This window comes from Dreissena polymorpha, chromosome 16 (genome assembly GCF_020536995.1).
Source record: "Dreissena polymorpha isolate Duluth1 chromosome 16, UMN_Dpol_1.0, whole genome shotgun sequence".
Classification (NCBI taxonomy): domain Eukaryota; kingdom Metazoa; phylum Mollusca; class Bivalvia; order Myida; family Dreissenidae; genus Dreissena; species Dreissena polymorpha.
Window position 1 is genome coordinate 23,392,682 of NC_068370.1, and position 27,578 is coordinate 23,420,259.

General features: G+C 34.2%; 2 protein-coding genes across 4 annotated transcripts in view; one reads left to right on the plus strand and one right to left on the minus strand.

Annotated features, from left to right (window-relative positions):
- Window positions 1-629: 629 nt before the first annotated feature.
- LOC127861979 (RWD domain-containing protein 3-like) lies at window positions 630-27,410 on the minus strand. 3 transcript variants are annotated; one of them, XM_052400801.1, is made up of 4 exons: window positions 27,198-27,410; window positions 6,627-7,123; window positions 5,232-5,350; window positions 630-830 (listed from the first exon to the last, which is right to left on the minus strand). In XM_052400801.1, the coding sequence occupies exons 2-4, from the start codon at window positions 7,086-7,088 to the stop codon at window positions 704-706; spliced, it is 708 nt and encodes a 235-aa protein (XP_052256761.1). In that variant the 5' UTR covers window positions 7,089-7,123; window positions 27,198-27,410; the 3' UTR covers window positions 630-703. The 3 variants fall into 3 exon arrangements, with proteins under 3 accessions (XP_052256761.1, XP_052256760.1, XP_052256762.1); XM_052400800.1 differs by lacking the exon at window positions 27,198-27,410 and adding an exon at window positions 12,408-12,596; XM_052400802.1 differs by lacking the exon at window positions 27,198-27,410 and adding an exon at window positions 12,408-12,596 and having other exon boundaries at window positions 5,221-5,350.
- Window positions 15,774-27,578, plus strand: part of LOC127861978 (ethanolaminephosphotransferase 1-like) — a 30,620-nt gene continuing 18,815 nt past the window's right edge. The window contains exons 1-3 of the mRNA XM_052400799.1: window positions 15,774-15,930; window positions 23,441-23,509; window positions 25,974-26,166. Of these exons, the coding sequence (XP_052256759.1) occupies window positions 15,874-15,930; window positions 23,441-23,509; window positions 25,974-26,166 (319 nt within the window). The 5' untranslated portion in view covers window positions 15,774-15,873. The remainder of the gene's footprint in view (window positions 15,931-23,440; window positions 23,510-25,973; window positions 26,167-27,578) is intronic.

A 27,578-nucleotide genomic window follows, 5' to 3' on the forward strand; every position in this document is an offset into this window, starting at 1 on the left:
TGCAAAGTTCAACGAGCTCCTGCGGCCATGTTTTTTGACGAATCAAATTTCTTTGAACAACTTTTCAGGGGAGCCCTCAAAGGTCATCCCTGTGAAATTTTTTGAAAATCTGATGAGCGGTTTCTGACAAGAAGATTTTTTAAGGTTTTTACCATATATGGTCATGGCTGCCATCATGGTTATGCGATCAAATTTTTTTTAACAATTCTTTTGTCCCATGACCTAGGGATGCTCCACATGAAATTTAGTTGAAATTGGCTCAATGGTTTAGTAGAAGAAGATGTTTACAAATTGTTTACGGACGGACGGACGCCAGACGCTGAGTGATCACAATAGCTCACCTCGAGCTATCGCTCAGGTGAGCTAAAAACTGCCAAGCCCCCTGGCGGCCATGTTTTTCAATCAACCGGAACCATTTTCGAACTCGTCCAATATATTATTGGGACACATGTTCTTAGTAAGTTTCATGAATATTGGACAAAAAATGTGGCCTCTAGAGTGTTAACAAGGTAAATGTTGATGACGCACGACGCACGACAGACAAAAGGCGATCACAATAGCTCACCATGAGCACGTTGTGCTCAGGTGAGCTAAAAAGAAGGCAATTGTGAACCCAGTTTATAACATAATTGTATTGGGGATATTTTATTTCAACAAACTAACCTACATCAAATCAGAATGCATTAAACAAACAACTACACGATTACTGGTACCATTGCTTATGTAATGTAACAATATAGTTGTCATATATGCCTACAAGTCCTGCATGAGAAAACAGCTCCTTTATGTCAGCATATTTTTCCAAGTTGTAGTGAGAAAACCCTTCCAACCTGAAAAATTAAATTAAGAAAGCATTATCTTGATTAGGTACATGTTTGATGTAATGTCAAGTAATTATTATATTGACACCTTTCTTACAAAGTACATCCATGCAGTTACATTTTTATTAATTTGGAAGAAAATATTAATTAAGAATTCAATAATTACTTATTATCAACCTAAAAAGCAATTGTAACTAATTAAAGTCAGTTGATTTACTTGTTTTACCGGTTAATGCTCGTATTTTGATGATTGCCCTTTTATGAACAGTGAGAGGTATCACAAATATATTGTGCTCACAGGGCTCCTGATGCCATTTGCGATTGTTAGCAAATGTAAATGTTTTAGAAAAGAGAAAATATAATCTTTCAATTTGCTAATGCAAGTGGCGATTAAAATTAATTATTTGTGGAGAATCGCTGGTCAATAGAGAAGCCTTTGAGGAGTCAGTCTTTAATAATACAACTTAGAAATTAGAATAAATGCATTTATTGCATTGAAGTGTATGATTTAAGAATTGTTAAAAAGTGGCTCATATTTCTTAAAAGTGAAAAATAAGAGATGTGTTCGTCAGAAACACAATGCCCCCTAATGCGTCGCTTTGAAGCCATATATTTGACCTTTGACCTTGAAGGATGACCTTGACCTTTCACCACTCAAAATTTGCAGCTCCTTGAGATACACATGCATGCCAAATATCAAGTTGCTCTCTTCAATATTGCAAACTTTGACCTTTGACCTTGACCTTTGATCTTGAGGATGAACTTGACCTTGACCTTTCACCACTCAAAATGTGCAGCTCCATGAGATACACATGCATGCCAAATATCAAAACACTCTTCAATATTGCAAAATTTGACCTTTGACCTTGATGATGAACTTGACCTTGACCATTCACCACTCAAAATCTGCAGCTCCATGAGATACACATGCATGCAAAATATCAAGTTGCTCTCTTCAATATTGCAAACTTTGACCTTTGACCTTGACCTTTGACATTGAGGATGAACTTGACCTTGACCTTTCACCACTCAAAATGTGCAGCTCCATGAGATACACATGCATGCTAAATATCAAGTTGCTATCTTCAATATTGCAATATTTGACCTTTGACCTTGATCTGTCACCTTTGACATTGAGGATGAACTTGACCTTGATCTTTCATCACTCAAAATGTGAAGCTCCATGAGATACGTATGCATGCCAAATATCAAGTTGCTATCTTCAATATTGAGAAATTTGACATTTGACCTTGAAGGATGAACTTGATCTTGACCTTTCACCACTCAAAATGTGCAGCTCCATGAGAGACACATGCATGCAAAATATCAAGTTGCTATCTTCAATATTGCAAAATTTGACCTTTGACCTTTAAGGATGAACTTGACCTTTCACCACTCAAAATGTGCAGCTCCATCAGATGCACACGCATGCCAAATATCAAGTTGCTATCTTCAATATTTAAAAAGTGATGGCCAATGTTAAAGTTTTTGGACGGACGGACAGCAGCATATATTTGAAATTTGACCTTGAAGGATGACCTTACCTTCACCTTTCAAAATGTGCAGCTCCATGAGATACACACGCATGCCAAATATCAAGTTGCTATCTTCAATATTTAAAAAGTTATGGCGAATTGTAAAGTTTTTGGACGGACGGACAGACACCATATATTTGACCTTGAAGGATGACCTTGACATTCACCTTTCACCACTGAAAATGTGCAGCTCCATGAGATACACATGCATGCCAAATATCAAGTTGCTATCTTCAATATTGAAAAAGTTATGGCCAATGTTAGAGTTTTCAGACGGACGGACAGACTCCATAAATTTGACATTTGACCTTGAAGGATGACCTTCACCTTCACCTTTCACCACTCAAAATATTCAGCTCCTTGAGATACACATGCATGCCAAATATCAAGTTGCTATCTAACTTTGAAAAAGTTATGGCCAATGTTAAAGTTTTCGGACGGACAGACGCCATATATTTGACCTTTGACCTTGAAGGATGACCTTGACCTTCACCTTTCACCACTTAAAATGTGCAGCTCCATGAGATGCCAAATATCAAATTGCTATTTTCAATATTGAAAAAGTTATGGCCATTAAAGTTTTCGGACGGACGGACAGACTGACACACTGACTGACTAACTGACAGACAGTTTAACTGCTATATGCCACCCTACCGGGGGCATAGAAATTTATTACCATTTAAGTTTTCGGACGGACGGACAGACTGACATACTGACTAACTGAAGGACAGTTCAACTGCTATATGCCATCCTACTGAGGGCATACAAAACTAAAATGGCAAAAAATGGGAAGCGAAAGAAAATTTTAACCCAGCAAAAGACCTGGCTGCAACAGTACAACATGGCAATAAAATAAATAATGGACACACAGAACTTTTTTTCAAAACATGACAATTAACAATATCACATGCAACAAGCCAGCAGATGTTGAACATCAGGCATAATAATCACACATCAAAAGTATGTATTAAATAACACATGTTGCACTGTTCTATGCCCAGAGCAAAGATCTTTGCCTAGAATTATATCCTACTCACTGGTATATATGGGTGAACTGTTTTACCATTGTTCTATTATGAAATGTATTATGAAATAGACTACATGTATAGCTCCACTGTTTATATTGTGAAACAGACTACGGCTCCCGCCAACCTTAACCCTGTACCCTGCTTTCTGATGCCGCACTTCTATATTAAACGTCTAAGCAGTAGCACGTGTTGTGTTGTTATTAACATTAGTTAATGCTCATTAGAGTTGACGTTTATATAAGTCACATATACAATAGTGTCATAAACATATAACATGGTGTCAGAACAGAAATGTGTACCTCCAAAAAATCGGATAACTTAAAACAAGTGAACTTATTTGTAATAAATAACCTACTGACAATTACAAAATGGCTTTATCTGGAATAACACCACCAGTTATGGACTGGGACAGTTCAAACCTACCATCCACGCAGGAGAAATTCGAACGACACATCAAATCAATATTTTCTGGACCATTAAAAGAAAAATCAGAAGAGGAACAGATATCATTCTTGCTTGTATGGGTCGGCGAAAAAGGCCAAGATTTTTCAAAAGCATGGGCAATGACAGAAGAAGAAAAAACTCAACTAAAACATATTTTGACAAATTCCAAAAACACGTGAAACCCAAATTAAATCCGGTCTTTGCAAGATATTAATTCTACAAGGAAGAACAGAATGATGAAAACATTGAACAATTCATAACAAGGCTAAAACTTAAAATTACTGACTGTCGATTTCCAGCAATAGTGAAAGATGAAATGATATGAGATCGAATTGTGTTCGGTGTGAACAATCAAAAACTTAGAGAGAAGCTTATAAATGAAGGCGAAAATCTGACGCTAGACAAAGCGATACAGATATCTAAAAACTTCGAATACTGCAGACAACAAATGTTGCTGATCAACCAAAAAGACGTACACCTCATAAGCTCATGTGACAAAGGGCACGTACATGGCGGAAGAAGAGGTCGAGAACGTGATCGATACCCAGCACAGAGGGAAGTTCAGCAAAAAGCCGATCAAGACCAACCATCGTATAGGAGAGCACAGCAAACAGCCCCTAATCGTGGAAATGGACGCGATCGACGGTGCGTGCACTGCGGAATCCCGCCGCACAAAGAACGGACACAATGCCCCGCATGGGGAGAGACATGCAACAGGTGTCACTAGAAAAACCATTGGAGCCGAGTGTGTAAATCAAAATACTTTTACTTTGTCGATAATAGCGACAGTGATAGTGAAAATACACAGGATGATTAGTGATTGACAACTGTAAATATGCAGGAAATGAATGGACGAAATAGAGAAAATTAAAATCTCACAAAAGAAAGGCATCTGAATCAATAGTTTGATTATAAACTAACATTTATGATTCGTCAATATTTTGTTGAAAACTCTGATTTATGATCAACGTTTTGATATTATCATACCATATGTATTATACAAACATGTAACGTATTATAACAACATAATTATATTTGGTTTTGCTTTTTAGAAAAAGAGGAGGATGTTCTATTATGAAATATTCTATTATGAAATAGACTATAGCTCCACTGTTTATATTGTGAAACAGACTACGGCTCCCGCCAACCTTAACCCTGTACCCTGCTTTCTGATGCCGCACTTCTATATTAAACGTCTAAGCAGTAGCACGTGTTGTGTTGTATTAACATTAGTTAATGCTCATTAGAGTTGACGTTTATATAAGGCACATACACAATAGTGTCATAAACATATAACAACCATCTAAAAAATTACTGCTACAAACATGTATCACTTAAGCTGTTAAAAAAAAAAAAAATGCATTTGGTTTAAAAATAGTATGCTTTAAATACCTAGATACTACCTTAGGTAAATCTGAGCTTCTATACTTTCTTCGCAAAGAACTGTCAGCATTCGTTCCTTACATGGGTGCCCAGTGGAGTCTACATCAACGTTGGTGGTTTTTAAACGAACCATAAAACCCTGAAAGAAATAAGTAGCTGTTAAAATACTTTGAGAAAACATTTACAAATAAAACACACTTAATATATGTATATGCATGCACAATGGCATTAGAAATTAATAAAAGTATATATCCAGAAGATTTTTAACTTCTACATTATTTGTTTTTGCACAAGTTCAACTAAAACAGTGTTTTTATATTCTATGTAGTGCTTGTTAGTAGAGCTTGATTGGTCATTGTCGGCTCGGCTACTACTTAAATGTACCCCATATACAGAAAATATACCGACACATATTCGGCCAATTTAGACTGTACCCGAGTTTTATTTCTACTAAAAATCAGATGTAGTAAAACTAGCTACGGTATACGAAACAAAATTCTCTTTAAACAAAACCTGCCTCAAAATGCTTTTTGAGTAGGTGTTTCGAAAAAATATAGGCCATTTTACATTATATTGAAATAATTACAAACATAATTGATTTGAAAATAAAAATAGCTGACAACAACTAAATGCAGTGTTAGAATTCCTTGGTAGGTTTCAGTATATTCTCCCCACCCGAGATACATTAAAGTAAACTCACCCGGGATACATTTAAGTATACTTTAGGGACGGGGTACATTTAAGTAGTACATGTACCGAGCCGACAATGATCAATCTAGCTTCAGTAGAGGAACAATTAATACAAAAACACATGGATGACTTGATGATACGTCATTAAAGGGATCTTTTCACGCTTTGGTAAATTGACAAAATTGAAAAAAGTTGTTTCAGATTCGCAAATTTTCGTTTTAGTTATGATATTTGTGAGGAAACAGTAATACTGAACATTTACCATGGTCTAATATAGCCATTATATGCATCTTTTGACGATTTTAAAACCTAAAAATTATAAAGCGTTGCAACGCGAAACGATTGAATAATTTGGAGAGTTCTGTTTTTGTCGTTAAATTCTGTGAAACTACGAAGATTGCTTATATAAGGTATAAAATACGTCAAGTAAGTGTACTCGGCGGAATAGCTCAGTAGGCTAAAGCGTTTTTACTTCAGGACTCTGGCAGGACTCCAGGGGTCACTGGTTCGAAACCTGGTCCGGGCAATGTTCTTTTCCTTTTTTAAATTTTATTCTTGATTTTCTACTGGAGCTTTTACGATCCAATGTTTACATTTATCGATATAAAGCATTTAATGAATAAGTTAAAAAATGCCAAAATCTTTGAAAAGGCACCTTTAATCTTGACAATTACATACACAACATTTAAATTAATACTACAAAATGTAAGCACAATTATACTTACACTTATCTGTTCTTTTTCTCCAATCAGTAATATTAGTATAAGTTTATTGCAAAATATAAGACATCCATGCAATGCGAGATCAGTTACCCATCTGTCAATAAATTTACAGTACTTTGACTTTGATCTCATATGGTCAATTCTTATCAAGCACAATATCTTTTCACTACACAGTGTTTGAGTGGTTTTCATTTGACTGGAAGATTCTTGTTCACACTTAATCTTTTCAAACATTTCTTTGAACAGACACTCAATCTTGTCTCTGAGGAATATGGCTAGAGAGACCAGCATTGGCTGGCCAATCAAGTCTGTACAGAACTGTGCAGCTTCCATTTTCAGGGAGGTAATACATTCTTTATTGATATCTTGAGATATGATTGACAGTTCAGGCAATTTAAGTGGATACCCTGGAACTAACTGTATGTTAACTGTCGCACTGGGAGTATCCCTCTTCACTGCATTCATACTGTCAAATCTTAGATGTAAGGTTATATTGCTAGCTGAAATAAGACAATGGAGATAGAGTTTTACACTATGTTATTTTTAAGATTTAGTAATTGTAGTCAATGAAACAAAGAGATTGTTGCAAAGTGTACCACTGAAATAAAATTACAGCTTGTAATAGCAGCACATTGATACACACATCAACATTATTGACTGATTTATCATGTATCATGTTTATGACATCATGGTTAATCTTGTTTTCATGTAGAACTATACATAACTGTAAACTTAACGGCATAAAATATCTCAACCTTATCACACCCAATTGATGAATAATTTTTGCACCAAAGTGCAATAATAACTCGTGAGATATTAATAAGACAATTGATAGTTCACACCGATTTTTTTTAGCCCAATTGGGAAATGTACCGGTACCAGCCCAATTGCGAAAAATAAGCTCAAAACCCCTGAAATTTGGTAAATTCAGGTCGTGAAGTTCGATGCAATTATTCAACTCTCAGCTTTATAACCCAAAGGATCCCAGATCAGCCATAGCAAAAATCATCAAAGGCTCTGTGAGTACGTTTATATGGACTTGTCATGAAGTCTTCATATTGGGAAATAGGTGTATTTGATTTTTGCTCACAAATACTTTAAAATTGATAACTAAGTTTTGCCAAGTTGTCAATATTTCATTTACCTAGGTTTAAGCTATAGAGCTGCATTGGGAAACTTAGTTCTTCTTGAATGCTCTGAGCTTTTATGAGTACATATCGTTGCATAGTCTAAGTTCGTGGATAGCGTAAGTTCGCGGATTGTCAGTTTGGAATAACTACACGCGCTAGATTTTGACATCCTGGAGACGAAAACCTGAATTGTGTATTGCAAACTATCTTTTTACAACTGAGAACAAAATATTTGAATGAAATGTGTTCTAAACAAGCAAACAAATTAAATAATGGCCATAAGTGTATTTTACCTCCATTTTCATAATGCACAAATTTCCTTTGCCAAAAAAAACCGTAACAAAATACATAAAACCTATTTTGCTCACTTTGTTTATATACAGCTTTCTATTGTCACTGAATGTACACAGCCTCGTACTCGATTTTTAAATGCTTTTTAGGCAACGTAAAATAAGAAGTGTTTTACGGTACCTGATTCCTTATGCCTTTTTATTTAATGTGCACATGTGATTAGCGTGTGGCTTTGATATTTTATTAGAGAAAAAATGGTTTTTAATGGTAAATAATCAAATTTCAACGAAAAATCAACTTTTCTGAAAAAAAAAATTTCACTATCATAGGTATTTAACTCAAAATGACCCAAAAGCGAGGTGCATCGCTTTGAACAGCCATATCATCATCAGTTGTGCACGAACTCAGTCTTATTCAACGCAGAAATGAATTTACTTTCTGGAAATGTACATATCTTGCCAGATTTCTGCAAATGCAAGGAAATTTATTTCTGTGTAACATTTATAAGACTGAGTTTGTGAAAATCGCTGTACACTTGATGAAGTTATGCCTGTTTTCGGATGATCTTGAGTTGGATACCTTATTATAATATAAATTATGATATATATATATATATATATTTATTTGATACTATATCATAGTATGATAGTGATTTTTTTTCCAGAAAGTTGATTTTTCGTTATATTTTGATTATTTATCATTCAAAATGATTTTTTCACTAATAAATATCAAAGCCACACGCGTACTACCTGTGTTAATTTACAGGCCAAACCAACTCCATTGAAACATTAAATATTTCATAAAATAATGTTCTTTATAAATGTTCAATGTTCAGTTACATGTATTTTTTTTTTTGTTTTCATTCACGTATTAAAAAATGTTTAGAAAGCACACATTTCTACATTTGGCCTCATCAGCTGTTCTGTAGTAATGACGTCACATGTGTCATCCACGAACTTACATGAATTCAAAATGGCAGTTCATACTGATGGATGGTGTTTGTTAACTTGAATTTGGAAGACAAGATTACAATTGAATTTGATTCTTTGTTATTATTCACACAGGCGAGGATTTAAATTATGCTTAATTATATTAATTTGATCAAAATAAAAATATAATTACTGTTCTATTTGTTATATCCACGAACTTATCCGTTTTGTATATGATGATTATTGTAGTTCCTATGATCAATTACTTAGTAAAGCAAATCTACCTAGACTGTATATCAGAAGAATCAGATCTATGGCACTTGAAACTTTCAAAATTATAAATAACATGGCACCACCTGTTTTAAATGACCTAGTGTTTAAACGTGACTCTTGTTACCATTTCAGGTACACCAACTTATTAGAGATTCCCCAGGTTAAGTCATCAAAGTACGGTAGTAACAGTTTCCGGCATGCGGCTCCAGTTCTGTGGAATTCCTTTCCAGAAAGCTTCAGAAAAAGCGAGCAATTTTAATCAATTTAAGAGCTAAATTGTGCACTGGAATGGTAAAGAATGTAAATGCTCAGCATGCAATGTCACATAGGCTCGCATAGCTGGCACACAGATCTGGAGCGGCATGCCACACTGCTTCCTTTTGTTTTGTTCTTCGGCTGCTTGTGCTGTCCTTATTTCTGCTTTTGTATTTTATTTTTGCTTTTGTACTTTATGTTGCTGTAATATATTAGTTTGCCTGTGCCTGCTCATAGTTGTGTTGCTCATAGTTGTGCTGCTTTTCGCTATGTTACTAGTTTTATTGTGAGAAAGCTGCTGATCAGTTCACCCCAAATCTGATTTGAGATGATATTCGTTCTTAGATAAGTTTTATCCGGTCGCACTTTTGTGTTTCTTTTTGTGTTCAGTTTTTTATTTCCTTTTCTCTTATTGCAGTTTTTAGTCCTATCCACAGGAATAGATCAGCAGCTTCCTACACAGCTTTTAAACTCTCATATTGTTTTATTTGTGGTTGCAAATGTACGATTAATTTTGCTTTATATTGCTTCTGGTTTCCATCGATGCTTTATTACTACCTGGTCATTTTAAATAACTTCTTGCACTGACTCTGCTGCTGGTCCAGCTAATCTACATCCTTACATTGATTTGTTTGTTTTAAACATATTTCAGGGTCTTTCCCAGGCCATTTAAGCGCCACTTGCCGGGACGCTTGAATTTCGAAATCAGAGTTCCCGGGGCGCTTGAAATTTTCCGATCAGTGTATTCTTCAGTAAAAGAAAGTGGAGATTGTCAAAAAAAATCAAGGTTTCCCTATCAGTGTATCAATATTCCCTGTTTTAAAAGAGCACTCGGTACCTACTTTCACAAGTAATCGCAATAAACACCACATGGGGTAATGGATAATCCACTGATAAGAGAATAGCATGACGCGCGTATCGATTATTCTAGCCACATTACACGGTCATTTAAATGCTGACAAGGATGTATCTGGTAACTTTCCAGTCGTCAAACTGTGAAGTTCATCGTCCAATCGGTTACGCGAATGCTTATGAGGGCGGGGTTAACTATCTACCATTATTTTTTATTGACGTCGGGCATGAAGTAAGAGTTTATCGCAGCTTGATTAGCAAGAAGTTGTACCATTTGAGTAATATAAAACCGGTAATTAGTACAGTACAGAACATTAAAGACGGTTTCGGGCATCATCATCACACCTTTTTACTGTAAACAAGTGTTACCTATGACTCATAATTAATACGAGAAATTAATTGCAAGTGGTAAACAATTAATTATTATAGCGAGTAAGTTGTGCAAATGACTCCCAGTTACAATTATGTGATAACAATTAATTTAATTCCAGTACATGTATATTTCAACATGTCCATTTAGAGAACTGATTTACCTCGTTTTTCTGACATTTATTCGACACGTAATGCGCTTTAACAAATTTTCGTTGAATTAATTACGCACACTTGTAAATGTTTCGTCCGATAATCGATAGTTAGAAGCCTGATGATGGCAAACGGCCGTGATCCTCGTGGACAACGTGAATTTCATGCATAATTCCGTCAAAACATTTATTTGACTAGTAAAGTGTGTAAACAAATTATCGTTGAATTTATAACGCAACGGTTAATATTTGTTGAAATCTCAAATGGGAATAATAAAATTTGTAATCCAAAACCCATTACCGTAAGTCGATGTTAACGCGTTTTTAATCCGAAACACACTTCCGAATGTAAATGTTACCGCAACGTTAAATATTTTTGCTTCAAATTAGCAGTGCAAATTTATTTTGTGTCGAATCTTTTTCTCAATTAAAAAGAGCGCGAAAATTATGCAGCATGTACAACGTCGCGTCTATTGCATACAAATGGTGTGTATTGAGCGTTTTAACAAGCACACAACAGGTCAGGGGTTTGACGCATATTCAGAGGCAATATTTCATCAAATCTATAAATAGTCACTTAAAAAATGGCAAGGTTTGTGTTAAAGAAATAACTGAAAGCTTTTATCGTAAATATTTACCAGAAAGAGATTGATAAAAACGGAATAAACGGGATTATCGGGTAATAAATAGAAACTTGAAAAATAGTAAGTATACAGTAATAGAGTCGGGTTGAAACGGATGTATTGGGGAATCGTTTGAGTCGGGAGTTTACTATCTGTGCGGAAAAGTTTTAAAACAATTAAACAATATAAAAAATATATTTTTAAATGACTGGGGGATTTTTTTTTAAGAGTCATAGCGCACCAAATGACGTCTTTTGACGCTGTTTTTTTAGTTATAACGCACCACAGAACGTGAATTGACGCGTTAAATTTAAAAAAAAAATCAACGTCGGCAGGGGACACCCCTCCCGAACCCACCCCCGGGGCGCCTGAACAAATTCCTGGGGAAGGCACTGTATTTTACCCTGTGCGTGCCACGATGATGATAATATCATGACTTAAATTGCCCCTCCTAGTGCAACACCAGCAGGAAAGTAAGGAATATGTCTACTGTAGATTAATTTGTGTTGTATGTCTTAAACTGTATCGACTGTTTGTGTATTTGTATTTCTTATGATTATGTATTTTAATACCCAAGTAATTGTCTTTCTTTTAACTAGCTTCTTTACCCTTGTTACCGTTTACATTTGTTGTATAGTCGGTTCTAAAGCTTCACAGCTTATGTTATTTGTTATTGTCTTGCCGACTCAAAATAAAATTTATTTGATTTGATTTGATTACGATAGACCTGGATACATACAGCTCAGCAGGCCGGAGGATCAATAGCTGGGAGTTGGATTATTGCAACTAAGGGAAACTAAGCAGATGTTGCATTCCTTTTTTCCCAAAACCTTAAATTGGGATAAGGACATTTTTAGTTTTTGCAAATATCCGATAAAAGCCATCCGAAAATACATAATATTGAACGTACATAGCAATTCGCATTCGCCGGGAAGACAAAATATTGATAGTAAAGCTTCATATTCTTCATTTATCATATTCCTTCAATTATAACCGCTTTTTATTTATATATTGATGTATAATAAGCGTAAATCACACGTTTTATGTCACGGACTTGACAGAGTTAGCAGACCACTTAAACCGGAAGTTCAGATGTCGAGAGACGGGTACGACTAAACTGCGTGTATGACTCATATCCACGGATATGAATGAAAAGTGCGGATATGAATAGACAACGGCTTTTAAAATGTATTTTCCTTTATTTTTGTATTATGAAAATAGTTCTGTGACAAAAATACACGTCGCTCATGTGAAATGTTCCGATCGAATGAATTTAAAAGCGTTTTTTATTGGCATTTTAATTGAATTTGGAGTTCCAAATTCATATACGCGAATATGAACGGCCAGTCATGACACCGTTTTTATAAAATTGCTATATTTTGAGGCAGTCTTAACAGATTTTTTATCACATATTGTGAATTTTTAATTCAACAGTGATATGTTCATAAAAAAACTGCAAAAAGTGAAAAACGCATAAATATTGCCTATATTCGTTCATATTCGCACTTTTCGTTCATATCCGCGGATATGAGTCATATACGCATTTTAGACGGACCGCAACGAATACAACAACAAGGGTCGTGCTAAAAGGCGGATAAAAGAGCGGATGATATAGCGTATATAGTAAAGAGCGGATAATATAGACAAAGAAGGATTATCGGAAAGAGCGGATGATATGAACAAAGAAGGAAATAGGAGACGATATGGATTGTTATTGAACGATTGTTTTGTAATTGTTCTTGCGTTATGTTTTGGTACTGCAATATTTGATAGTAAATATTAAGTTATTTAAGTTTAAACATAAAGCACAATAGTTTTTTTAGGCTACTAAATATATATGTATTTAGTAAATAATAACTTCGTTAGATATTGACTTAAGTTTAAACAAAAAGCAAAATACTATTCAATTTCTCTCTAAATATACATGAGGTAGTTTGCCAACAAAATGAATATGTTGCCCAGCTCTTGCCACGTGGAGGCCACCACTTGTAAGCGCCAAATTTTGAAAAAAAAAGTCCGAAATCGTCAATTGTATAAACAATAAATTAAATGTTGAAGCAAGTGTAGTTAAATATATAGTACATAATATAAATACATATAATAAAAAATGAGTCATACATTGCTATTTATCCCGTATTATGTTTTAATATAATAGAAGTTATTACATGTTGCAAAAATTAGATAATTATCTATGGCGATCAGCCGCCAAAAAAATCTGTAAAGAGCGGATAATATAGACAAAGAAGGATTATCGGAAAGAGCGGATGATATGAACAAAGAAGGAAACAACGGATGATATATACAAAGAAGGAAATTGCGGACAATATGAATAATTAATAAATCTGCGGATGATATATACAAAGAACGAAACTGCGGATGATATATATAGTCTGCTAATCTTAGTATAAGTGTACAAAGTATAACGCACCAATGGCGGCCGAGCGCAAAATTTTGCGATCAGCCACCAAAAAAATCTGTAAAGAGCGGATAATATAGACAAAGAAGGATTATCGGAAAGAGCGGATGATATGAACAAAGAAGGAAACAGCGGATGAAATATACAAAGAAGGAAACTGCGGATAATATGAATAATTAATAAATCTGCGGATGATATATACAAAGGACGAAACTGCGGATGATATGTACAAAGAAGGAAACTGAGGATAATATGAATAATTAATAAATCTGAGGATAATATATACAAAGAACGAAACTGCGGATGATATATACAAAGAAGGAAACTGCGGATAATAAGAATAATTAATAAATCTGCGGATGATATATACAAAGAACGAAGACTTGGATGATCAAACAAAATTATCAATAAGCCATGCATTTTGGTGGAAATGTGAGAAAAACATCGAATTAATTAATACATTTATAAGTGAGCATATGAATTGCGATTACATCGACATATTGTGAATGTCGGTTTTTTGACTTAATTAGAACGGAAACAAACAAAAATTAAAACAACGACAAATATATTATACTTTTTTTTATTTCATGAAGTTTACATATTCATATTTGCTGCACATAATACATACAGCATTTATGTACTTTTACTTGCATGTGCAATTAGTGAAGATGTCATTAGAAAATATTTCCTTTGAAATTTGTTAAGTTTAATATTTACGTTATCTCATTCATATATTGGTAAAACCGTTATGCTACGCTTTACTGATCTGGGTAACTTGTTCTCAAGATTATTATCAGCTTATCAACAATTAGTTTAAAATAACATGCCAATTTCTTGTGTACTAGGAGCAATCGATAATCGATAATGCGTTAAATAGCTTCAGTAAGGACACTAAGGGTGCGTATTAATGATAACAATAGGGATTCTTAACAGTTGTTGTTTACTTTTTCCAGAAAAAAGATATATATATATATTATGATGCTTTTGTGGATAAAAATGTAATTCATTTTATAAATCTAACATTACTGATGTGTTTATCACCAATAAAGTAATGTCTTCTGTTAAAATTGGATGTGCAATAAAACTTGGTTTTACCAAAAAATAATAATTTTATCATCCTTTTTAATCGAATCATAGCCAAACATATTTTAAATACTAATTCTTGTTAGCCAGTCACACCATTCAGTGTAATATGGTATATTGTCTGTCCATTATCATGTCCACAGTTTCCTTATTTGTTCATATCATCCGCAGATTCATATGTCCGCAAATTTAAAAATTATTCATATATCCGCAAATCCCTTCTCTGTATATATCATCCGCTGTTTCCTTCTTTGTTCATATCATCCGCTCTCTCCGATAATCCTTGACTATATTATCTGCTCTTTAACATATACCCTATATCAAATATATCATCCGCAGATTCCTTCTTTGTATATATCATCCGCAGTTTCCTTCTTTGTTCATATCATCCGCTCTTTCCGATAATCCTTCTTTGTCTATATTATCCGCGCTTTACTATATACCCTATATCATATACCCTATATCATATACCCTATATCATATGTATATTATGATGCTTTTGTGGATAAAAATGTAATTCATTTTATAAATCTAACATTACTGATGTTTTTATTATCAATAAAGTAATGTCTTCTATTAAAATTGGATGTGCAATAAAACTTGGTTTTACAAAAAAATAATAATCTTATCATCCTTTTTCATTGAATCATAGTCAAACATATTTTAAATACTAATTCTTGTTAGCCAGTCACACCATTCAGTGTACTATGGTATATTGCCGTCTTTGTTTATCATATCATCCGCTGTTTCGTTCTTTGTTCATATCATCCGCTCTTTCCGATAATCCTTCTTTGTCTATATTATCCGCTCTTTACTATATACCCTATATCACCCGCTCTATTATCCGCTTTTTAGTACGTGCCCAACAACAACAATCATGGCGTTCCAACAAGTTCTGTCCGACAAAATATTGGCCGGGTTCGACAAATATAAGGTATTCTTCATTTTATGAAAATTGTGTAGTAAAAATTGTATAGTTTATAATTTCATTAATGGATATAGTTTCTTGTTAATCTATTTTTTATTTGATATTTTTTTACCTGTCTGCAAAACTAACATGTTTGTCTTCATAGCCAATGTTGAATGTGGCTATGAAAGTTCAAACTTTGAAATATCATAGCTAGAGGAAAATGTTCATAGCCAGAAAATTATCGGCAGCAAGTATTTAACTGTAAAAAACCAAAGCCGGTGCTCACGGGAATCGATCTTAATATGAATGATAAACACTATTACTGTTACGGTTATTTCGTAATTTAAAAGCTATTATGGTGGACGAACCAGTTATCGAACAGCTAAGAAATTACGTTAAATTTCCTTAAAATTGAAACACTTAAAATGACAAAAACATTTTGTTTTAACAAATGACTAACAGTTCAATCATTGAATGATTTATCTGTAAAGTTTTCCAGCAAACTTCCTTCAAGAATTTATAACAATGATTCCCTGGTTATTGTCACCTCTAGCAGACAAAACAAAATGGCGGCCAATGTAAACATGGCCTTTTACCCGACACTTCATAAATACTACTCCAGTATATACAAAGTCACATGACTATCACGTGACCCGGACTTGGCGAAAAAATCTGCGTCTGCTGCAATCAAAATTGCAAACGGAAATATGCTTTTTGGTGTGTAAATGCACGTTTTGATAAATGCATTCAAAAAGTAATAGCAAAAAACACATAAAACGGTGTTAATAACAATAAATGCATCCCTTTAACCTGTTTTGAGCGCATTTGTTTCAAGCTAAGTAGGCAAGTAGGTCATGGACTTCATGTGCGACCATTTGTTTATCAATGTGACGTCATGCGCACTTTTACGCATGTGCATACAGAACCAAAACAAAACGTCCGATAATAGGTGTTGTTCGATAACAGGTACTTACACAATAATAAGGCCAAACAAGAAAAATAGGTCCGTTTCTGGTCGCCCGACCGTGTCCTCCAAAACAGCGCCGACCCTTAACTTTTAAGTGGGTCGCCCCAAAATAATAAAGAAAAAAATCGTTCATTTTCGTTCATTTTGCATAACTTTCCGCTCCAATTTCGTAAATTGTGCTTTCTGGCGAATTCATTGGACAGTCTGCAAAATTAACCCATCGCCTGGGTGTCAGATCGTCAATATGATGAAATCTCGGCTCTGGCTATAGAAAAATTGTCTCATGAAAAAAATCCGAAAAGACAGTTTGGAAATAAACCGACTAATAATTAATTCACGAAAATTTGTTGGCGTGCGTGATCATTTGAGAACCAAATTAATATTCGGCATTCTTTCCCTGTTATTTTATTTATTTCTTTCCGATTTGTTAGCAGATGGCACGGACATGAACTTCAACTGACGAAATATCTTCGCTAGTTTCCGCAAATCTTACAAGTCAAATGTCCGCCGTCTTGAAATATTTAAAATGATCGATTGGTTCTGGCAACCATAACTTTTAGTGCTGAAACAATACGCCCAAAAACCGTATTGCAATATATTGTCAGTTCAAAAACCCGTATTGCAATATATTGCTAACCAGGGCTTAACACTAACTTTTTTTTCAACTAGCCCATTCGGGCTAGTAAATGCAGAACCTACTAGCCCTGACCAATCTTTCATGTGCCCCGACCAAAGTATTATCAAAACCTTTATATTTATCATTTAACTTGTATTTTCTTGTGTGTGGAGATGCGCAATTATGATTCAATCATTCTTATTAGCTTGCCTTAGGCCAAAAAAAAAAGTCTTGGTTCAGGAAACATGGCCAGAAAAATGTAGGAGGGTAGGTAGGTTTTTTCTTTTTTTTTATTTATTTTTTTTTTTTACCAGTCGACTGATTTCAGGGTGAAAAAGGGTCAGTTAAAGCACCCATGATTGTTTAAACACTGACCAAATGATTAATATTGCACATGTGGTATTTAGTCGTTGTATATTATTCAATATTCCTAGCTCTTTATGCACTTCTTCAGGGCTAGCGCTGGCCCAAAATTTCTTTTAGCCAACCATTTTTTCTTTGTCTGTCTGTGATAGTGTGACCTTCATATTCAAAAGTGAACAAGCCATCTTTATGAGTCTCTGGTGTTTGGGGTGTGACCTTCAGAATTTTTTTCATCATGAGACCTGACCTAGTCTCCGACAGGTGCTCAAGAGTCTGAATAGTGGCTGTCAAAAGGAGGGTAACCTCAGAATAGCACAAGTCTTTCTTCTGGTACATTTTTTGATAAAATGGCAATGGGTTTGAGCGCATCGCACAGGAAGTGAGCAGTGTACATAAATTTGAATGTTGCTATTGGTTTGTACAGGCTAAGGGCGTCACAGTACATTGATTTTGATTTATTATCAAAGCGAAGCCAATTGTTGTCAAGTTTCCATGACTCTTTGAATGTTCTAGTGTTTTGTGTTTTAATTATTTTTTTTTGTTATGACTCTTTTTCGTCCAACAACGCTTTAAGGTTAAAGACGCCATGTTAGCGACTTTAGAGACAAAGTGGTTACTTCCATTTTTATAGTAGTGTAGATGAAGGACTCTTCCTATGTGTTAAAAATTTGAAATGTTAATTAAAATTAAACCGCGCGTGTTTTTCACATTTTTATTTGATTAAAATACGCTGCTGTCAGTTAGCATAGTGTGCGAGTAAAACAAACAAATTAATTATCATCTTATCATTTCGATCGGAAATTGGCAGAAAGTTGTAACATCATCGACATAGAACTAATTATTTAATTATCACTTTTAAATTCAGATCAATAGACAGCTTGGAAATAATTAAAATATTGTCACGCTTCTTTTCATTTTTAATCTATAATAATACGACATTTGCGACCGGCCGCTATTTTGTTTGCAGACGACAATATTAACTGTGTATTCAAAGTGCACAGTGTCTGCGCATGAATGACCGAATATTACTCCATAGCTCCACCCATTTTTACATTTCATTTAACAACGTCATTTCATGTGTAAGCGAGCTCAATGTTGATTGGCCAGCTAGCATGCGCACTTCAATAACAATAAGGTCAAGCGATGTCTCGTATACACGTGCAGACCGGTTATTGTTCACTGTTCAAATTGCGAACATTTTCATTGAAACAAAGAGAAAAATATAGAAAACCAATCCAGGTTTAATTGGTGGCTGTTTTCAATGAAATTTTACGAGATTTTAGCATTTTCTTCATCAGATTTTTTTCCATGGACCAAAAAAATCGTTAGGGTCGGGGGCAAAAAATAGGGTCGGTCGGGTTCCCTGAACCAAGACTATTTTTTTTTTTGGCCTTACTAATGCTAATGAATTCAATATTCATCTACTGAAGACATCTATTTGTAATCTTCACACCATTTCGGGAGAAATGTCCTGATTTTTTTTCCTCATACTTTCTTTTACTTTCCTCCTTCCCTTTTCTTTTTTTTATCCAAGGAACCCCCATCCCCACCCGTAAAGCCAAACTTAAACAAAGACATGAACGTTAAAACCTTTTTACATAGATTGCAGTGGTTGCCGTTCGACAACAAACGGTTAGTGAATCTTAGGTGTTGCAAAATAACAAATAACGTGTTACGGTAGTCATAACAATTGTACAAGGTTAACTCTCTACTAAAAGCCGGGATCGACCATTAATATTAGTTTTGCTATTTGAATTGCGTAAAAAAGATTGCCAAAACACTTCTAATCGATCAAACAAATTAAAATTATTTAAATTTGATAAATAAATAAAAATTTAATATTAACTTTGTGTTTATGTCGAGTTTTATACCTTCATGGATCCCGGACAATCCTGGGAGATCCCGGCTTTTAGTTTAAAACGTATTTTTATCGAGAAAACGCGTCACTTCGAGGAAACAAATCAGAACCGTATCTATCGGAATTCCGTTTAAAAATAGGTACTGACGTGTTTAACCAGGAAACCCCCCAGGGATTTCCTTAATTGTCGGCCTCTTTTTGATTGCAATCGGGGTGTTCCAAATCTATTTCGAGTTACGATCTGTTTGTAGTCTCTGACTTCAATCTGGGATTTAATTGTCATCTGATCATACTGTATTAAGATTTTTGCATCTTTCAAAAGCTTATTTAATAAGCAGTTTATTGATATAGAACACATAATCCCGCCAAAAATACACACGACTGATCGGGCATGTTACTGGAACATTGGCTAGCCCGGACCTAATTACAGGCAGTGAATGTCGTTCGGACGTGCCTTAGTGTTAAGCCCTGCTAACTTGTACCAGAATAACTCGCCAGCTTATCACCAAAAACAAATTAATTACATGAACATGACCTTTGTACATTGTACGTTTAGGTTCTTGTTATATCCTATTGACAATTCTAATCTTTGTATGCCCCCGGATCAAAAGATCGGGGTTATATTGTTTTTGGCCTGTCTGTCTGTCTGTCATTGTGTCAGTCAGTCATTGTACATGTATGTGTGTGTCACAAAACTTTAACCTTGGTTAAACTTTTATAACTTTTGCAATATTGAAGATAGCAACTTCATATTTGGCATGCATGTGTATCTCATGGAACTGCACATTTTGAGTGGTGAAAAGTCAAGGTCAAGGTCATCCTTCTAGGTCAAAGGTCAAATATCAATGTATTTTTCGTTCTTTAAACTTTAACCTTCGTTAAAGTTTGGTCATAACTTATTGAATATTGAAGATAGCAACTTGATATTTGGCATGCATGTGTATCTCATGGAGCTGCACATTTTGAGTGGCTAAACGTCAAGTTCAAGGTCATTGTTCGAGGTCAAAGGTCAAATTTATGGCTTCAATGTGGCGCAATAGGGGGCATTGTGTTTCTGACAAATACATCTCTTGTTTACATAATGCTTTATAAACACAATTAACTCTTTTTTATGCCCCCGGATCGAAGGATCGGGGCTATATTGTTTTTGACCTGTCTGTCATTGTATGTGTCCGTGTGTGTGTGTGTCCCAAACTTTAACCAAAACTTTAACCTTCTTCATAACTTTTGCAATATTGAACGTAGTAACTTGATATTTGGCATGCATGTTCATCTCATGGAGCTGCACATTTTGAGTAGTGAAAGGGCAAGGTCAAGGTCGTCCTTCAAAGTCAAAGGTCAAAAAAAATAATTCAAAAATTTTAACCAAAACTTTAACCTTCTTCATAACTTTTGCAGTATTGAACATAGCAACTTGATATTTGGCATGCATGTGTATCTCAAGGAGCTGCACATTTTGAGTGGTGAAAGGTCAAGGTCATCTTTCATGGTCAAAGATCAAAAAACAAATTCAAAGCGGCGCATTAGGGGGCATTGTGATTCTGACAAACACATCTCTTGTTTTGGCTTTACAAAGCATTTCGTCTGCCTTTTTGAGATTCAGAACTATTATAAAAGCCGACAAGAAGAATTATAACCCGAAAGAGAATTGTGGATGTTTAAACGCCGGTCATGTAACTTATCAGAATGCTGTTACGTAATTTTTTTTTATCATTATTACCGGTACTTCTGTTTATTATTACATTAATTTACATTTTTATTATGTAAATAATTGTTTTTTTTTCGTATTTCCACAAGCTTCATCTTAAATTTAACAGTATGACATGCAAGAAAAGATATTGAGGTTTCCCATGTAACAAGGCTACTCCGTGTAATAGACTTTTTAGAATGCTCAGTTTACGTTACAATTTATTTATACTAAACACCAATTTGTTTTGTTTACCTTGATATCATTATTTCGGATGGCTTTTCTGGAAGAAATGTGGATGAATTTTTGTATAAATTTCGTACCGGTATGATGAAAATCGTATCGCAATATAATATGCAGATTGGGTATTGCGATATATACCGATATATGCCGGTATATTGTTGCAGCACTAATAACTTTAAATGTCGCTTTTTATGATTTTTGACCGGCGCGACTTTACAGTTCTCTCAATACTATATAAACTGTACGCTGAAGTTTCTTTAGCTAGTGATCGATAAGCAAAGTAAAGTAGTGCAATAGCATATTGTAAAGCGATAAGTTAACCAAATTATATATTGATTACGTATTTGATGAGTAATTAGTTTTCATTTTCTGTATAAACGATATGCACATATTATTCCATGTGCAAAAGAAAATACATCTTTTTGACAGTCTATTTCGGATACAGTTTTTTTTGCCGATCATAATTTTTTCCGACGTTCTTTATAAACAAAAATAGGATAATGAATACACATGGCGATGCGGTGATACGTCGGTTGGTCTGGTTTATAGTATTTTGCATTGTATTTACCAGAAATAGCAAACAAAGCAAATATTATACATATATTTCTCATTATAAGATATAATATCAAGCAATATAAAGAAGTGAAAAAAGTCAGCAACAAAGCATATATAATATGTACATGTATTTCTTATTACAAGCTTAAGTAGCCTTCCATTCCAGTACATGTGTAGCTGGAAGACAAATTAAAAAAAAAAAATCCCTACCTACTGACCCTGTTGTTTTTTTTCCAAGGAGACCCCAAACGGACCTATTTTTTGTTGTTGGTCAAACACACATTCAACCGTTTTACTTAATTTATAAAAACCCTCGCACTATTATTTCATTTATCGGCTTAGAATGCAAGTTCAGTTTACCAAACGCATTACGACATTTTAAATACGCAAGCCGGACTTTACACTCTATTATAACATCTAAGGGAGATCACTAATGATAGAATTCTAAAGGAAGTAACCAAGCAGTGTCACTGTAAGAATTTATCATGTAAGTACCTGTTATCGAACAGCACCTATTATCTGATGTTTTGTTTTGGTTCTGTATGCGCATGCGCTATAGTGCGCATGACGTCACATCGATAAACAAATGGTCGTACATGAAGTCCATGACCTACTTGCCTACTTAGTTTGAAACAAATGTGCCAAAAACAGGTTAAAGGAATGCATTTATTGTTATTTACACTGTTCTATGGGTTTTTTGGTATCACTTTTTGAATTCATTAATCAAAACGTGCATTTACACACCAAAAAGCATATTTCCGTTTGCAATTTTGATTGCAGCAGACGCAGATTTTTCCGCTGAGTCCAGGTCATGTGATTGTCATGTGACTTTGTATATACTGGAGTAGTATTTTTTATCCTTCTTTGAGAGCCGCAAAATATTGACCCTTTCCCTTATAGGTACATGTATTTTTTCCTGCAGAAATTTTCCGCAAAACAATGATACATGTATCTAAAAAAAAATTATATAAGTTAACCTGATTCAGTGTAGAAAGTAGAAAAATATTGGACAATTAAATTATCTGTTGCCTTGAAAATGTTTTAAAAACAGTAAAATATGTTAATTGATTATTTGAGACTTTCCTTATTTTCCCCCCCAAATCCGATGTTTCGCGCGATTTTTTTCCCCTCAAAAAAGGCCAGGCCCTTTCCCCAAAATCAGATAAAAAAAACCTGAAATACTGTTTAAGTGCTTTAGGATTGTTTATAAATGTATTACCTGAACCAGCTGTATTTTTGTTGCAGTATAGTGCAGTTGATACAAGTCCACTGTCAAATTATGTTATGCATCCATTTTGGAACGGATGTGTTAAGGTAAGTTCCAACAAATTTCTCACAAACTCAAAACACTTAAGATATGATACTGATGTTTAAATTTTTGTATATACACATGTATGTATCTGTTATGCACTAATGTTTAAATAGGGAAAAAACTTATGAAAGTTGTTGAAATGTCAATCTGTTTGAGAAGGTCCCATACACATATGAACTCATCTTGGGCAGACATGTTAAACTGTCGTTTGTCTTACTGTTATTAACCTGCTTTAGCAATAACATTACTACTAGCCAAATAACAATCTAATATACAACTGTGCTTAACAGCAAATAATTTCATTATGAAGCCGCCACATTTTAATTCTAAACAAAGATACACCATATCTTTCTGTCAGATAACATCATTTATTTTGAAGTCATAAAATTGGTAATTTGTTATTTTTTTCAAAAGAGCTTTTTTCCCCAAGAAAATTCTACGTTTATGTTTATATAAAACAAGTTCAATCAAGTGTCACCAGACTGGCCTTTAACATTGTTCTAATATTTGTGTGAATCTAATTAATTTATTCAAAAACAGTTCTTACAAAGGCCAGCTTCATCATTTGACAATTAAGGCCAGCTTCATTATTTGACAATTAAGGCATCTCTTATAATGCAATTCAAAGTTTCTCTGTAAAATAATTATTTAAATATGTGATTATTGATAAAAGCATAATTATTATCTAATCAAGATTTTGCATTGCGATTTTTGCAACAATGTCGACTTTAATCCCCTACATTCTGACCCATTATTTCACTTCTGTTGAATGCATGATACTGGTGTGAAGTACAATAACAAATACATGTAGGTTGAATAGTCGCTGTGGCAATGGTAGATGAACAAAACTGGGCTATCTTATCTATTCACCCAGTTGACCGAAATTGATGTCATCTCATGTCCTGTAGTAAGATTAATAGGTTATTAAGCTGAATGTGACAAGTACATTTTTTTAAATCCTGAAATTTATGTCAGATGTAGATCATAATGTTGAGATGTTAACATGTCGCTGTGAGACAGACTGAGGGCTTGAATGTGGCTCACTGCATGGCTAATCTCAGGGTTGAATTTAACCCATTTATGCCTAGCGTCCTGAAAAAAGGACTTTGCAAACAACGTAGACCCAGATTAGACGCCGCATGATGCGGCGTCTCATCTGGGTCTAGGCTGTTTGCTTAAAGGAATTTCAGTAAGTAAAATTCTAAATATAGAAATAAATATACTAGACATCCCTAATTTTGGAAATAAAGTGATCCAATTTAGAAGAATGGGAGAGTCCACTGGGCATAAATGGGTTAAAACTGGCAATTCCAATACCCACATGCTCACCTTGGCAATGCATAATTATTAATTATTGGCTATAAATAATCACGCATTTTTATCAGAAGGCTTCTTGAATATTGAAGGTATCTGTATAGTCAAAGCCTAAATGTTGACTTGGCACTGAATTTTATGCATGAATATCTTAAAGTACTGGTACGAATGATATATTAGTTTTCATACTGGAAGTGATTTAAATTGATTGGAGCGTACCTCACTCAGCACGCTAATATGGCCTCATTAAACCTCGCTAGAAATGTGCATGAACAAAACTGAATGCAAAGATAAGCACTACAATATGTATGCTAATGGAGTTCATGAGTGCCAGTTAAATGTTTTCAAGCTATAACTATTTTGAAGAAATTTTCAGTCATTCATGTGCGTTGTTTGTCTTAAGGTTTATCATTAACCAATTTGATTATGCAGTCATTTGCTTTTCTTTACCACTACAAATATAAAACCTTGACTGTTACATGTAAATTTGCGCTTTGATTGGCAACTGTGTACTGGTCAATAACTACTTGTAAGTCTATTGCTCTTATTAATTATATCTCGTCAAAGTTTGGAAATTATTCTTGTCTGTTGAAAAACATGGCATATGGGCAGTGTTCTCTGGAAGTACTGTCAGCCAGTGATTTCACAGGTTACTTACAATCTTGGTGCAGGCTACTGTCTTTTTTTTCAAAATATCAATTCAAAATAGAGCACGAAATGTATGTTTTATTTTATAGTCCCTGGCTACTTTGAAAATATAACTGGCTATTCAAATTTTTAAGGAGAAGTTCAGAACACTGGCAATTTTCCTTAAATGACTTTAGTGAGGCATTACCAGCTCAGGGGTCGTATTCCAGAATCCTCTTAAGTTAAATTTTATTCTTATCCTTAAATTGGGACATTTTCTTAAGTGTTTCATTTCATATTGCCATAGATTGGCATCATTATATACATTTAAATAACATCATTATGCCAATGTAATTTTAGGAATACCAAAAAACATGTGTTTCCTTATTAAGAAATTTGTAATTTTAACTTAAGTGAAATTATTTAAGAAATGACTTAAGATGTTTCTGGAATACCACCCCACAATTAAGTTCCTTTTGGTCCCAAGTGAGCACTATATAGTCTTTTGGCTTTTTGTTATTTTAGCTGGTTCCCATGTGGGTAGCGCCAAATCTCCTAACACTGACTGGTTTTCTGCTCTTGGTTGTGAATTTCCTGTTCATGATCTATTACGACATGGATTTCTATGCGTCCAGTAGAGACCAACCAGATTTTCTGCCCATTCCAAACTGGCTGTGGCTCCTGTGTGCTTTTAATAACTTCATGGGACATACTCTTGGTTAGTAAACAGGTTTAGTTTCATTAAAAAATATGATTAAAATTGTGTGTGTGCTTTATTTCTTGGTACATGTATCTCAATACACTGCAACTTAAATATATCGCGGTTGGTTGGGTTCTAAAGATCGCGAACATGATATATCTGGCGCGCGATATAAATTGTCAGTTCATGTATGCATGTATATGATTGCATTGACATTGTTTGGCAATCTCAAAACACGCTATTTACTACAGCGAATCCAAAATTTCAATTGGATCCGGATTCGAATCCAAAGGGACGGATATTGAATATCGGTTTGAATCCTAATTTGAAAGTAAAAATACGCAAAATAAATTATAATTTAAATTGCTATAACCAAAATTATGTTTTGAAACACCAGAACTTATATATTTCTTATGAAAAAAAGTAATTAACTTTTTTTATTATTATAAACTTTACAGCTTCTAATATTTATACTACTTTAGCAGCATTAGTAGATGCATCTGCAGCCGCGACAGCAGAAGTGGAAGCAGAAAAAAATGACATCAAAAACAAAAACAAATACTAAGTAGATGAAAACAAAAATAAAAATGACTAACGTTGTTCGAACAAACATTTATACCCGGGTCCAGATTCCGCAAATTTCTCAAAAACTATCAAAATCACACATATACCAAAAAGTGTAAGCATTTTAATTACAAACATTAATAATTTTATTAATTAGTTGAATTCATATTGGCTTTGTTATTGTTATTGTCTGAAGCTCAATAATAAAGCCAATATGAATTCAACTAATTAATGACAATTTTATTAAAATATTATTCACCAAGAAAAGCTTGAATTTCACTTTTGAATTACACATGTACAGGTTTTTTATATTACCGGTAAATGAAGTATGAAGTTTTGAAAAATAGCAAAATTTCTGTTCTATACAATATATTGGTGCACAGAAACAAAAGCATTTAAACTAAGTATATGACGAAAGATGCTTCCTTGACATTACATGATGCAGGAACACAATTTGACAGGTCGCGAAATTCTGCAAAATTTACCTGAATAACATTTCAGCCACACTGGATCCACTGCCGTTGTTTTAAATACAACTCGGAAAGAGGATTTAAAACTTACTTATCGCCATTAGGAATTGCATTTTTAATTTGTAAATCCTCCATGATATCGAATTAGGTTTGCTTTGGGCACTCATTGTAGTTCATTGAAAATATTTAAAGTTGTTATTTTTTTACACTCAAATATTGAACCTTACTGTTGTGGTTACACTGCACTATTGTTATTGTCAAAAAAGGGAGCTGATTATGCTTAAAGTATATTTTTAAAGATTTAAACTTTTGCACCAAAACTAAGCATACATCTTCCAAATGGTGTCCAAATTGTCGAAAGTTGAGATTCTCATATAAGGCCGATTTTTACCTGGT